General features: G+C 37.1%; 1 protein-coding gene across 1 annotated transcript in view; it reads right to left on the bottom strand.

Moving 5' to 3' along the window:
* The window catches only part of ZPLD1 (zona pellucida-like domain containing 1), a 131451-nt gene that overhangs the window by 69377 nt on the left and 47189 nt on the right, over positions 1 to 14885 (bottom strand). Inside the window, exon 2 of the mRNA XM_006868629.1 lies at positions 14041 to 14154. Coding sequence (XP_006868691.1) covers positions 14041 to 14146 — 106 coding nt within the window. The 5' untranslated portion in view covers positions 14147 to 14154. The remainder of the gene's footprint in view (positions 1 to 14040; positions 14155 to 14885) is intronic.

Here is a 14885-nt window from a genome sequence, read left to right as displayed (position 1 = left end):
CTGCAAGCCACTGCATAACATGGATGAACCGTGAGGACATTATGCTGAGTGAAATTAGTCAGTCACAAAAGGAGAAATACTGCATAGGACCACTATTGTAAAAGACTAAGTAAAAGAACCCATAGTTAAAGAGGGGGAGAATTCTTTGCTGGTTACCAGGATGTGTGGGGTGACATGAGAGGAGGGAGGGGAAGGCGGAGCACCAGTTAGGGAATAGACACAGGAGAGTTTGGCTTCTAGAAAGGGGGCCAATACACAAGAAGATGGATGGGAATGGAAGTACAAGATGGATGGGAGAACAATTAGGCAGGTTTGTGTGGGCTAAGTCGAACAGAAGTAAATTATGATGTATGCACAACCCTGGAACAACAGGGCTCTAAGATATAGGGATTGAGGCATGGTTTGAATGGGTAAAAGGGGGAAAATTATAAGATACTTGCCTGTCTATTGAAGCTTGGTTTCCCTTGCATACCATTGTAAAGTAGATACTTGCAGGGGAGAGAAAGGAATAGCTAGAAATATCACCATAGAAAGCTTTTAATTCCATCTTCTGCCTATAGCTGATTGAAATACCTAAAATGGGGCTACAACTTGCCCAATGACGGGCATTTCCTGCAGACCCTCTGTATTGCATAAAACCATAGGTGGAATCCTGAACGCCATCAAGAATCTTCTGAGGTGGGTAATTTCCACAGGAAAGGACAAACAGACCAGCCTGGAGCCACTAGAAAAACAGAAGATACTTGTTGAATGAAAGAGCAACAGGAAAAAATTTTAAAAACAAAACAAAACAATAACAGCAGTCTGATAGACAACTACAAGAACAAGCAAGTTGATCACCCAGGAGACATCAAGGCAAGTGGTCGAGTCCCCTCAGGGGAAATCCCCTTCCAAGACTCAGGGGAATACATGAGCAGACATGCAGTCTGACTGCTGACCACGTTGGTCACCAATAGGGGAAGTGAGGAAAAACCTGCAATGAAGCTGTAAGCTAAGTCCTACAGGGCCAGCAGTGTGGCAAGACCTGGGGAATCTTGGGCCCAGAGTCAGTGACATAGCCACAGAGGACTACAGTGGAAAGCGAAGCGTCCAGCTGAAAAGAAGCAAAGGGATATGCACAAGAACACCCACACTTGCAGATAATACCTGATTGACCTGGATTCAATGGCTGGATGATCAGAGCTCAACTAGGAGTAGAAAGAAGAGGAACAAAAAGAGTAATCTGATATAATTTGATGAACTTGACCTATAGCTATGGATGCAATAGCTCCAAAGTTGGAACAAATCTTTACAGTGAGGATCAGTCCCACAACTTCGGTACACAGGGTACACAGGGATGAGCAACTTGGACATTGGCTACCAAAAATTGGGGGGCTACAAAGGCAAGAAGTGACTGGCTTACAAGCTTTCAAGAGGGACCCTAGATCCAGAAGGCACTTAGGAAGATAGAATCTCCATTTAGTAGTATCCAATCTGTCTGGGCAGGGTTGATGAAAGGAGATGGTGATAGGACTCTTGTGATACAATAGTGAATAATTGCTATCAGGACTGACTGTGAGGGTTGGAAATGTAAAGGTAGACGTTTTGCAGCAAAAGGAAGTGAATGGTTGACTTCGCAGTCCAGGAGCAGAGGTCCTTGGGACAATTAAGGGAGAAGAACAGTGTACGGGACCCAATGCAGAGAAACAGTGATGCCAGAGATGGAGGCAGAGACGATGACGTGGAGAAATGGAGCAGCTGGGAACTCTAGATCCAGAGAGCAAGAGGGGCTGTGTGCTGAAGACTAGGGTATACCCTTTGGTTGTTTGTTGATGTATGGAGGGGATTGTAATCGTGACAACGAAATGGTATACGATAAGATGAATGTAAACATAATGTTCTCCCATGTAAACTATCACATAATTCACAGCAAAACATTTTTTTAAAAAACCTAAATATATCGTCAATTTTTCTATGGTCTTCCTTATTCACTGTCCTGCTATCAGATGCATATGAGGTTATTGAAAATACCATATCTTGGGTCAGGTGCACCTTAGTCCTCAAGCTAACATCTTTGCTCTTCAACACTTTAAAATTGTCTTTTGTAGAAGATTTGCCTAATGCAATATGTCAGTTGATTTCTTGACTGCTGCTTCCATGAGTGTTCATAGCTGATCCAAGAAGAATGATGTCCTTGACAACTTCAAACTTTTCTCCATTTATAATAATGTTGTTTATTGGTCCAGTGGTGAGGATTTTTGTTTTCTTGACATTGAGATGCAATCCATACCGAAGGCTGTGCTCTTTTGATCTTCATCAGTAAACATTTGAAGTCCTCTTCACTTTCAGCAATTTAGGTTGTAATATCTGCATCTTGCAAATTGTTAGTCAGTCTTCCTCCAATCCTGATGCCATGTCTTTCTTCATGTTACCCACATTCTTGGAGTATTTGCTCAGCATACAGGTTGAATAAGTATGGTGAAAGAATACAACCCTGTCACACAACTTTCTTAATTTTAAACCATTCAGTGTTCCCATGTTCTGTTTGAACAACTGCCTCTTAGTCCAGGTACAGATTCCTCATGAGCACAATTAAGTGTTCTGGAATATTCATACTTCGCAATGTTGTCCATAGCTTGTCATGATCCATACAATCGAAGGCCTTTGTGTAGTCAATAAGGCACAGGTAAACATCTTTCTGATATTCTTTGCTTTCAGCAAAGATCCATTGGACATCAGCTATGATATTCCTTGTTCCACGGCCTCTTCTGAATCCAGCTTAAACCTCTGGAAGTTCTCTGTCAATGTATGCTTGCATCCATTTCTATATTACCTGATGCACACAGTATCCTTCAGTATTGAAATTGAAGCTTGAATTTTCTCTTCAGTTCTTTCAACTTGAAAAATGTTGAGCATGTGTTTCTCTTTAGGTTTTCTAACTCTAGGTATTTACATATTTCTTTGTAATATTTGATTTTGCCTTCATTTTGCCCTTTGAAAAAAAAATTTTTTTTCAGCTCCTTTCTTCCTCATTTCTTTCATGCACTTTAGCATCTCTATGCTGGACAGCAAGTTTCAGAATCTCTTTTGACATCCATTTTGGTCTTTTCTTTATCTTTTTAATGACCTTTTGCTTTCTTACTGTATGATGTTTTTGTTGCCATCTATTGCTTTTCTGTTCTTCAGTAATCAGCGTCTAATGCATCAAATCGGTTCCTGAGATGATCTCTAAATTAAGGTGGAATAAATTAAGGATCATATTTTTGTCTTGGAAAATTGTATCGTGTGATGTCCAGCATCATTTCTATCATCAAGGCCATATTTTACAATTACTGTTCCTTCTGATTTGGTTCCAATCTTCTCATTCCTATCACCAGTAATTTTGAATACTTGATTGCATATTTGATCAATTTCATTACTGATGAAGTTGATATGAATTAATAACCACTATGAACAGGGTCACTATGGGTCGGAACCGACTTGACGGCACAACAACAACAACAACAATGAATTGATGATTCCAATGTAGTGGTCCTTGTGTTCAAACAGAAAAATTGTAACGAGAGCTGTGAGTTAGCATAGAAAACTAACCCAGTGCAGCCCTGCTGATTAGGAAAGGCTTCCTGAAGAATATAAAACTAAGCTGAGTTTTGAAATATTAGTAAGAGTTACCTAAATATTAGAGTGGAAATTTTACAACACAGAAGAGATAGTATGAAATATATTCCTTTTGGGAAATATGTTCAGGTTATTTGGAAGCTCAACAGCTCCATCTTTATTAGACTATAAAATGTGAATGAGGAAATGACATAAAATGAGATCAAGTGTCAGGCAAAGACAAAATCCCTGAAATCAGTAAATTCTTCAAGGTAATAAATATCTACTTGAATGTCAAATCAAATTCTCAACTACTAGACAGTTTACTCAGGACCTACTTTTAAGTTTATCAGAAGGTTGTTGTCAACTGCTGTTGTGTGGGTTCCCAATCATAAACCGGTGTAGGCTTTCTAAGGAGTAGCTGGTGGGTTTGAACTGTTGACCTTGTGTTTTGCAGTCCAGTGGTGACCCTAAAGTGCCACACCAAGAGTCCAGGATTATATTGCATTACTTGGGAAAACATAAATATATAAAAGTAAATATATAATAATAATAATATATCACAAAAGGTTATGTCACATTCTGTAATGTAAATCAACTAAAAGCTTCTGCTTCTTCACCTTTGAGAAAATTAATTGATTGGAATACCTTTCCAATGGCAATGACTACTGCATCCAGATATAAAGCTGTATTCTTTTTTCACTTTATAAGAGAAGACATGTAATCTCTCCAAGAGAACTGAATTTGCTACAAGTAGATTCCACTTGAAGATATAACAGATGAAAGGATTTTTGCAGTGTAAGAAAATAAATCTTTTCAAATCATCCTAACCCAGTTTTCTAAAGACTTCTTACTACCTCTTTAAAAGAGAACATTTTTTTCCTGTATATATATATATATATATATATATAGATATAGATATAGATATAGATATAGATATAGATATAGATATAGATATAGATATAGATATAGATATATATACTAAAGACATTCATTCAGTACAATTCCACCATTTATGAGGCTTTAAAAGAGTGAGATAAAAATGATACCTTAAGTTGCCAAAGGGCAATTTATGCCAGAGGGAAGTTTTTTTCATTGAATCACAATTGCTTTGAGCAATTATATTTTTTGAGGCTCTTGCTCTGTAAACCCTGGTTTGAATTGCAACATGGTGGTGGTGGAGATGTGTCCTGGAGTCAGTTCCAACTCATAGAGACTCTATATAGGGTTTCCAAGGCTGGAAACTTTTATGGGAGCTGAAAGACTCATCTTTCATCCACAGAACTGCTGGTAGTTTCGAACTAGATGACCTTGAGGTTAGCAGCCTGACTAGTAAACACTACATTATCAGAACTCCTTACTTTTAGTGATTGTTGTTGTTGTTGTTGGGTGCCATTGAGTCGGTACCGACTCATAGCGACCCTATGTAGAATAGAAGTAAACACTGTCTGGTCCTGGACCAACCTCACAATTGTTCCTACGATTGAGCCCATTGATGCTGCCACTTTGCAAATCCATCTCGCTGGGGGTCGTCCTCTTTTTCTCTGACCCTCCACCTTACCAAACATGGTATCCTTCTCCAGTGACTGGTACCTCCTGACAATATCTCCGAAATATGAGAGACGATGTTTGGCCATCCTGACCTCCAAGGAGCACTCTGGCTGCACTTCTTCCAACACAGATTTGTTGGTTATTTTGGTAGCCAATGGTACATTTAATATTCTACTCCAACACCATAACTCAAATGCATCAATTCTTCTATGATCTTCCCTAATCACTGTCCAACTTTTGCATGCATATAAGGTTATTGAAAATACCATGGCTTGGGTCAGGCGCACCTTAGTCCTCAAGCTGACATTATGCTAGTAGTTGTTTATGTATTACCTTTAGTAAAACTTTACTCACATGGGCTATCAAAGATATTGCCCAATGATTTCCACATCCCATTGGTTCATCTCTCTTTGGAATGGGCACAAATACGGATCTCTTCTCATCAGTCGGCCAGATAGTTGCCTTCCTAATTTCTTGGCATAGATGAGTGAGTGTCTCCAATGCCGCCTCACTTTCTTGAGAGATTTCAATTTATATTCCATCAATTCCTTGAGCCTTGTTCTATGCCAATTCCTTCAATGCACCTTGGACTTCTTCCTTCAGTATGATTGGCCCTTGATCATATCCTACCTTTTAAAATGGTTGAACATCAACCATTTCCTTTTGGTACACTGACGCTGTGTATTCCTCCCATCTTATGTTGATGCTTTCTGCATCATTCAATAATTTGCCCAGAGAATCCTTCAATAACAGAAGTCGAGGCTTGAATCTCTTCTTTAGATCCCCCAGCTTGAGAAATGCTGAATGTGTTCTCCCTTTTTGGCTTTCTGACTCCAGATCTTTGCACATTTTGTTGTAATATTTGATTTTGTCTTCTCGGGTTGACCTTTGAAATTTTCTGTTCAGTTCTGTACCTCCTCATTTCTTTCATTTGCATTAGCATCTCTATGCTGGAGAGCAAGTTTCAGTGTCCCTTATGAAATCCATTTTGATCTTTTCCTTCTTTCTTGTCTTCTTAATGACTTTTTGCTTTCTTCATAATGATAACTATTAATCTAATTAGTAAAAACTTACAACAAAAATAATCAAGAATTAATAATTTTTTTTGCTACTTGAGTTAACTCAAACAGATATAGGAAAAATATCCTGGATCAGTGGACCTGGATGGTTCAAACCTGTGTTGTTCAAGAGTCATCTGTACTGCCAAATGGCAATGTTTTTTCCATGACAGTTTAGCAAAACTAACTGTGGTGTTGTGGAATAAAGCGCTAGACTGTAAGGTTGCTTTGAATTACAAAGTCGGTGGTTCAAACTCACCAGTTGCTCCTTGAAAACTCTACACAGGGTCACTATGAGTCGGAACTGACTCGATGGCTCTTAACACCAACAACCTTGTTATGTTATTGTTTTTAAGTGCCATCAAGTTGATTCTGACTCATAGTGACCTTGTATTGAGTTTCTGAGGAGCAGTTCATAGGTAGGTTTGGAGCACTCACCTTGAGGTTAGCAGATCAGTGTTTATCCTACAGTGTGCTATACCATATGAATTATTTTAAAAAAAAGAAATATAGGGCTCAACTGAATCCCTGGCAAAATGTAAAAAATAAATGTTTTATATGCCTGTCACCTTTTAATCAGGCAATGGTTCTATCTTAGGTTTTCTAAAACTATGCAAATTTTAACTATTCTGTCACACTGTGTAAACTGGGTGCTAGAAATGCAAAAAGCCCTGAAGGGACATTGATATTTCAAATACACGAAATGCCAACAGCTGATAGAGAATTTAAAAATGGATTAGGATTTCAAGTTTCCTCTCAATATTGAACAGGTTTCTTGCCACCTTAGTTTTTCATCACAACATCTGTTTCTCATTAGCAAACACAAGCTGTTCTTTCTAGTGCAGTAGGAAATTCAAATGCAGTAAGATGCAAAATTTGCAGACTGTACTTACTGCTCCACATTCTTTGAAGCCAAGAGACTTTGGTCATTTTTTTCAGGCAGAAGAAAAGCATATGGGTATTACTTATATAAGCAGAAGAAGTGGAAATTTTAAGCAATTAGAAACTTTGTTATAAAATTGAAGAGTAAGGACCCTGACTTATTCAGTCTCTGACTTTGTTGACTAATTGCTCTCCTTTTCACTGAACATTATCATTGTAGATTAGTCAGAATGTGATCAGCAATTGGTACCTTGATCAATTCTTCTGCCTCAGCTGGTCTAGTAATTGTACTCACAGGTGCAAAGTGAAAAGCCGGGCTCATCTTAACTTCTTGGAGACCAAAACATTACTACATAAGCAGGAAGGCAGGAGAGTTGGCCTTTCTCTTTACATAGTGGGCCAGAACATAACCCCTGAAGTAATTTCTTCCATTATTCACTCTACTTTGTCTTTTGGCATACAACAATTCAAAGGTTAAAGGAAAAGTGTGTGCTCAGAGTTGTATCTTTTTAACATACTTATTAAATCTGTTTGCTGAGAAACTGAAGAATTTGGCATCAAGATTGGAAAAACACTCATTAATAACAAGATATATAGATGACACAAAGTTGCTTACTTGAAGCTCTTGAAGTTAAGAAGACTTGAAATAGTTACTGATGAGGACTAAAGGATTTAGTATAGATTTCACCTCAATGTAAAGAAAATGAAAATACTTGCAACTGAACCAGTAAATAATCTTCTGTTAGACAGAGAGAAGATTGAAATTTATCAAAGACTTCATTTTGATTGGATCCACAATCCATGTTCATGGAGACAGCAGTCAATAAATCAAATGACATACTACATTAGACAAATCTGCTGCAAAACCTCTTATAAGTGTTAAATAGCGAAGATGTCACTTTGAGAATGAAGGTGCACCTGACCCAAGCCATGTTATTTTCAATAGTTTCAAATCCATATGAAAATTAAATGATAAGTAAGGAGAACCATAGAAACACCAATGCCTTTTTATGAACTATGGCATTGGCAAAGATTAGTGAAAGTACCATGGACTGCCAGAAGAACAAACAAATTTGCCTTGGAAGAAGGACAGCTAGAATTCTCCTTAGAAGACAGGATGGCAAGATGTTGTCTCTCATATTTTGGACATATAGTCAGCAGGGACCAGACCCTGAAGACATGCATCATAGAAGATCAGCAACAAAGAGGAAGACCCCCAACAAGATTGACTGACACAGTGACAGCAACAATGGGCTCAATCATAACAATTGTGAGCATGCTACAGGACCAGGCTGTGTTTCATTCTATTGTGTATAGGGTAGCTATTAGTTGGAACTGACTCGATGGCACTTAACAACAACAAGTCAAGACTATCCAGGTCATTATGTTTGATGCACCCACGATGTCTCTTCATTAAACAGATGACTTTCAGCATGTTTGTCTGAACTAGTGTTCAATGAAATGTTTAGTATTACTGGAAAAACAATTTCTTCGTCAAGCAGTTCTTGAAAAGACAAAAGAAAACTCCCTACCATATAGGACTTTTCAGATCCTTTAATGTGGTAATTTCCATTGTGAATCTCCATTTGTATGTCATTTTTTTAAGCAATATTCAAAGTTCATTTTAAGGTATCATGGTTTGGTGGAAATATTCCTAGTTTTGTATCTCAGTCACTTGCTAGCTATTACCCTGGAAACATGTTAATGCTTCATTTCCCTATTATAAGAGAAGGATTTAAAAGAGACCCTGTGGGTTTGTTGTAAGGAAAAAAAGGTTTAATTATGTAATGTGACAGGTAATCAATACATGAAATCTATTCTTTTTTTCTTATTATTATTGTTAGCTGTTGTTGAATCAGCACCCAACTCATGTTGACCCCTACACAATGGAACAAAAAGGTGCCCAATCCTGTGCCATCCCTATGGTCAGTTGTAGATTGGAACATTCTGATTCATAGGAACTTCATAGACTTATTTTTGGAACTAGATCATCAGGACTTTCTTATCAGTCTGGCTTAGCCTGGAAGCTCTCCTGAAACTTGTTTAGCATCACAGCAACAGGTTATCAATGATGACAGGGTAGGGACTGCAGTGCAGCTCTGTGTTTGGAAATCAAACCCAGATCTCATAGATGAAAGAGGAGGATTATACCCATGAGCCATCACCACCCCTCCATTTTTCCTTATTAGTGTTATTTTAAATACAATACAAAATGACAAACTATGAAACACTGACTTTTATTCAATTGGTCATGATTGGTTAGTTCACCATAAGACAATGTGATGCCATGAGTTTTTGCTCCTATGAGCCTACTTTTATTCTTGGTTATGACTTTATTATTACAGAATTTATTAGAGGCCTGAAAATTTAGCCTAACCCTCATATACAAATCCCTCCCAAAGAAAAGGGTACTTCTAGAAGGTATTGCTAATTCACAGAGTCCATATGCATTTATGTAACTGTTTCACTCTGGTCAAATAATTCTTTTGTACTCTAAAAGTGAGCTGTATTTTTGAGTCTTATTCAGAACATGACAGCAATTTTCCTTGTGCATCCTTGCCACTAGCTTGGCTAGCCAAGAGTTAACAACCTTTAAATTTTAATGGTTCCCCTTTAAATGTAAAATGAATTAGACCATGGTGGTTCCTTTAGTTCAAGGATAAATGCCATGGAAATTAAAAAAAAAAAAAAAATAGTTCTAATGTCATGAAATAGCAAAGGTCAGATAGGGCAAGATGATTACTCTCATCATTATTAACATTGCTTTGCATTTAGATAGCCCCTCTCCTTTGCCAGCCTCATTCTCATTCCATCCCATTGCTTCAGATCTGAGCAGCTAGTAGTGGTCTTGATGACATCAAGTGTGATACTGATGTGAAGGAGAAGCTGCAAGTCAAGAGGGGAGTGAGTAATTAACCTTTATACATAATTTGCTCACTGTGGTCTTCTTTCTGCAAACACCCTGCAAAAAACTGTACTGATTTAAAAATAACCCCCATATAAACTTAAGCTTCTCCTGGGCCTTCTGCTTTATCTGGGATTTAGTTTAAACAATGCATATACACATTGCAACACTGTGATAGTGTTTATTTGTGTGGGTACGTATGTTTGGAAAGTTTGGATGTTGTCTAAGAACAATACTAAAAATGTTAACATGATTGTGGCTTTAATTGGAATAACAGACTCAAAAAATAACAAAATCTACTATGTCAGTTGTTCTTTAATAGAAATGTACATTAGAATCATCTGTAGGTTTTTTTCAAATGCAGATTCAGAGATCTAAAAGATTACACATTTGGGGTAAAACAGTGTAGTCCATACTTTTAGTAACTACTCTAAGTGCTTTAGATATAGACAATAAGGGGATTTCATTATAAATGGATGATTTAACTTTTTCTTTTTAATTTTACCATATGATAAATACTTCTTCTACTAGCCTACACACTTCCTGGCTCACTAACTTGTTTTATTTATTATAGTCTTTCTGTTGAGTCTTCATTTTATTTTTGGTCTTCTTACTCAGTCATAACAGAGTCATGGATTGACTCCCCATCTCAGACCACCTCACTCTCAAGAGGGCCACATTTTCCCACTTCACTGAAACAGTGAATGCAACTGTTGTTGTTAAGTGCTGTTGAGTTGGTTCTGAGTGACTGATGAGCTTGAACTCCTAACCTTGTGATTCAAACCAACCTTGCAGTCCAGTGCATTAACCTGCAGCACCACACCAGGACTCCCTCAATTTCTGGGTCTCTCTTTTTCTCCTCAATCAAAGAAACACTCTTTTAAGATTGACTGTATCACTTGATTTTTTAAAATAAATTCCATATTTTCTTTCTTCATTGCATCAATTATTTCTTTTTCAGTCTTTCTAATCTCTAAACATTTTCTCCCAAATGATATATGTTAAGGCCTCTCTAGTCCAAAAAAAACTCTTTTGTCATTTTAGTTACTGGTTCAGTTCATGTCTCTCTTTTGTCATTACCAAAGTTATCTAAAAAGTAGTTTATTGTCATAGATTTTATTTTCCTCTCCTGTATTCATTCCTCATTCACTGCACTAGATTCAAGTCTTCAGTTTTTATCTCACCTCAGAAGTTGGTCTTTATTTCCTATTAATAAATAGAAGCTATCACTAGAAGTTATACAAATACCACAGACTTGCAACTTTTGCATCTAAGTTTTTTTTTTTCTGAAACATGTGTTTTATATTTTTGGAATCCATTGACAGTATCAATATCCAGTTATTCCAATTCAAAACAGCCTTTAGTTTTCTCTTTTCTTCATCAAACAAATTAGTCATCAAGTTAAGCAGTGTCCATCATAAAAATTGTTGTTGTTGTTGTTATGTGCCGTGGAGTTGGTTCCGACTCATAGTGACCCTGTACAGGGTTTCTGAGGCTGTAAATATTTACGGGAGCAGAAAGCCTCATCTTTCTCCCATGGAACAGCTGGTAGTTTCGAACTGCTGACCCTGAGGTTCGCAGCCCGATTCATAACCACTACGCTAAATACCTCCTCCTATCTACCTTCTTCTACTGCTATTATTGCCAGGCCTTCTACCGCTTCTAGTCCCTCCTAACTCAACTGTATCTTTCACAGTGTCCATTTCCTACTATAAAACATGACGGTGTCATGTCCATGCTTAGAACAACTCAAAGGCTCTTCATTTCCTAAAAGGTAAAGTCAAAACACACAGTCTTACAAAAAGTATTCTTGACAAAACTATTGAATTTGAATTAATCCAAACCTCAACCTCTAGTTAGTTTATAGGACATACAGGGTAAGAATAACATGTTAAATGACACCTCATAAGGTGTAGGCAGCCAATCCAGAGTGTCAAAATTCTATTAGAGTAATGATCCAGTATCTTAAAGAGGTAAGTAGCATTTTTTAAAAGTAAGGATCGAGGTAGGACTGTTATAAATTAAAACAGACTTAAGAGGGTTAACAAAAAAGAAGACGGCTCTCAACAAGATGGAGTGACATAGTGTTTGCAACAATGGGCTCAAACAGAGCAATAACTGTGAGGATGTACAGGACCAGTAGAGATATGTCAACAAATGTAATAAGTGGATGTTTTTTAGGCAACTTGACTAAGTATTGAGGAGCCCTGGTGGTATAATAGGTTATGCATTTGACTGCTAAGTGTTCCCCTAAAGATTTACACCCTTGAAAACCCTACATAGGGTTGCTATGAGTTAGAATTGACTAGACAGAAGTGGGTTTGGCTGAGTATTAGATGACATTATGGAATTATTCATTTCATCAGATTTATTCATTAAGTATAGCTATGTTTTATTCTTTAAAATTAATTTCCATTAAATATACATATTGAAGCATGAATAGATACAATACATTTACTTTAAAATATTCCTGGGATGAAATTGGAGAGAAAAGAAAAATTAAATAAAATTCTGAAAATGTTCATGACAAAAAATACAAAAACAACAACAATATCATATTTGTTATATTCAAAACAATTAACAAAATCCAGCCTGAGCATACTTTTCTAGCCTTATACTTGGGCAGTCCCTACCTTGAGCTCCATATTTTAATTACAATGCCAAGCACTTGCATTCTAGGTATACATAATGTCGTTCTGATATGCTCGGTGTTTATTCCAGAAGACACCAGATTGCCACTATTCAGATAAAAATAGGATGTTAACCTACTGATTGCTCTATACAGGTGTGATTTTGCCCTGCATCCTGCAATCGTAAGAGAAATAGTAGGTTTGGAGAGCAGCAAACGCTGTGTGAGGTATTTGGATTTGTATGGCAAACTTGGAAAGGCAGTTCCAGTGTGGCTGCTCTTTAATTAGTAACTGTTCAACTAATGTTCTATTGTTTTAGTTATTAGAAAATGTTGGCACTTATATGAAATACTTAATTCCTTCTCACCAAGTGCATATGTTTGGAACCTGTGTAATACATCCATCAATATGACATCTCAATCTCTCACAATAATGTTGGTGTGAAATTCATTGAGGCTGGCCTATAAACTTTGGTAAAACCAACATTGTATTAAATTTATATTTTCTGAGTATTGTGTAATATTTCATAATTATTTTCTAAAGCATTATTCCTAAATAGACCTAGTGGCATAAAAGAGTAATTTTAAAAATCCAAATTAACTTATTTTCAAAAAGAATTATCAATTAGGTAATTTTTTAAAAAGAAATTAAGCTTTACCAATTTTAACTCCCACTAGCCAATATTTGGAGCTTTGGTGTGGCTCTGTGGGCTAATGCGCTGGATTGCACAAAGTTGTTGGAATCACAAAGTCGATGGTTTAAGCTCACCACCTTCTCCTCAGAAACCATATAGAGGGTTGCTATGGATTGGAACTGACTCAACAGCACTTAACAACAGCAACAACAACAATCCAGTATTTGGAGCCTTGGTGTGGTGCTGCAGGTTACTGCACCAGACTGCAAAGTCAGTTTGAATAACAAGGTCAGTGGTTCAAGCTCACCACATGCTCCGTGGAAACCATATTCAGGGTTCCTAAGGAGCTCTGGTAGCATACTGGTTACGAATTGGACTGGAACCTAAAGGTCGGCAGTTCGAAACTACCAGTTGTTCCACGGGAAAAAGATGAAGCTTTCTGCTCCTGTAAAGATTTACAGCCTTGGAAACCCTATACAGGGTCGCTATGAGTCGGAACCGACTCCACGGCACATAACAACAACAACAACATGGGTTGAAACAGATTCCACGGCACTTAACAACAAGCCAATATTTTTCAGCTTTGTGAGTGACCATTATGATATTTACTATGATGAATACTTTGTATGTTAATGTGATGTAAATTGCAACTACAGAAAAAAACGCCCTTTGCTATTTTCCAATTGTTAAAACCTTTAATGTAGGGATCACCCTCCATTTTCTATATGTATTTAAATGATTTGTTACCCAAGCACAAACACTTTTTACAGATATAATAAGAGAAAATACTAAGTTTTGACTTACCAGGAAATCTACTGTGGAGGTTGGCATCACAATTGTAGCCATTGAACTGTGAAGACCCTGGAAGCACTCTAATTGTTAGAAGCAGCAGCAACCTTACTCGGTCCATTGCAAAACCTGGAAGAGAGTTATTTATCATGTGGACATCACCATCTTCACTCAAAAGATAAGAGACTTTGATTCCATTATTTCATTTTTCACTCTTTGGTTTCAGTTGAAAAAGGGTGGCAAAGCCAGACTTTTGTAATAGAAGAGCAAAAGTAAAAACCATAGACAAAATTAGCAAAATAAAAATTCTCTATTTTGGAAAAAACTCACACCAAGTATCTGATGAATTAGAATGACATAGCTAGGCAGACCAAGAGTTTTAAACCATCTCATTCCAGTTTAACCTTCTCCTGAGAATGTGTCTTTCCGTTCTAGATATACTGAATGAGAATCTACATTTTAACAACATCCCTAGGCTGTTCTTATTGTTATATATAAGAATTGCCTGGAGAACTTGTTAAAATACAGATTTTAAGTCAGGAGTGGAAAGGCACATTCTCAGCAGGGGCCTGAACTGGAGTGAATCAGTTCAAAGACTTAGTCGGACCAAACAATTTGGAATCAATTCTAAACAAATAGCAACAAACATAAATCCAGAGGAATTTAAACATTCAATTATTGATTATAAGAGTTCACAATACTCTTAATGACCAAATAATGTCAGAACACTGTTCTTTCACAAAGGTATTCCAGACTATTTCCCTTTTCAGGATCGAGCTGTGTTTCATTCTGTTGTGAATAAAGTCACTACGAGTCGGTACTGACTTGATGGCACCTAACAACAACAACAACAACAACAA

Source organism: Chrysochloris asiatica, unplaced genomic scaffold (assembly GCF_000296735.1).
Source record: "Chrysochloris asiatica unplaced genomic scaffold, ChrAsi1.0 scaffold00120, whole genome shotgun sequence".
NCBI lineage: Eukaryota > Metazoa > Chordata > Mammalia > Afrosoricida > Chrysochloridae > Chrysochloris > Chrysochloris asiatica.
This window is presented reverse-complemented; position numbering and strand designations above follow the sequence as displayed.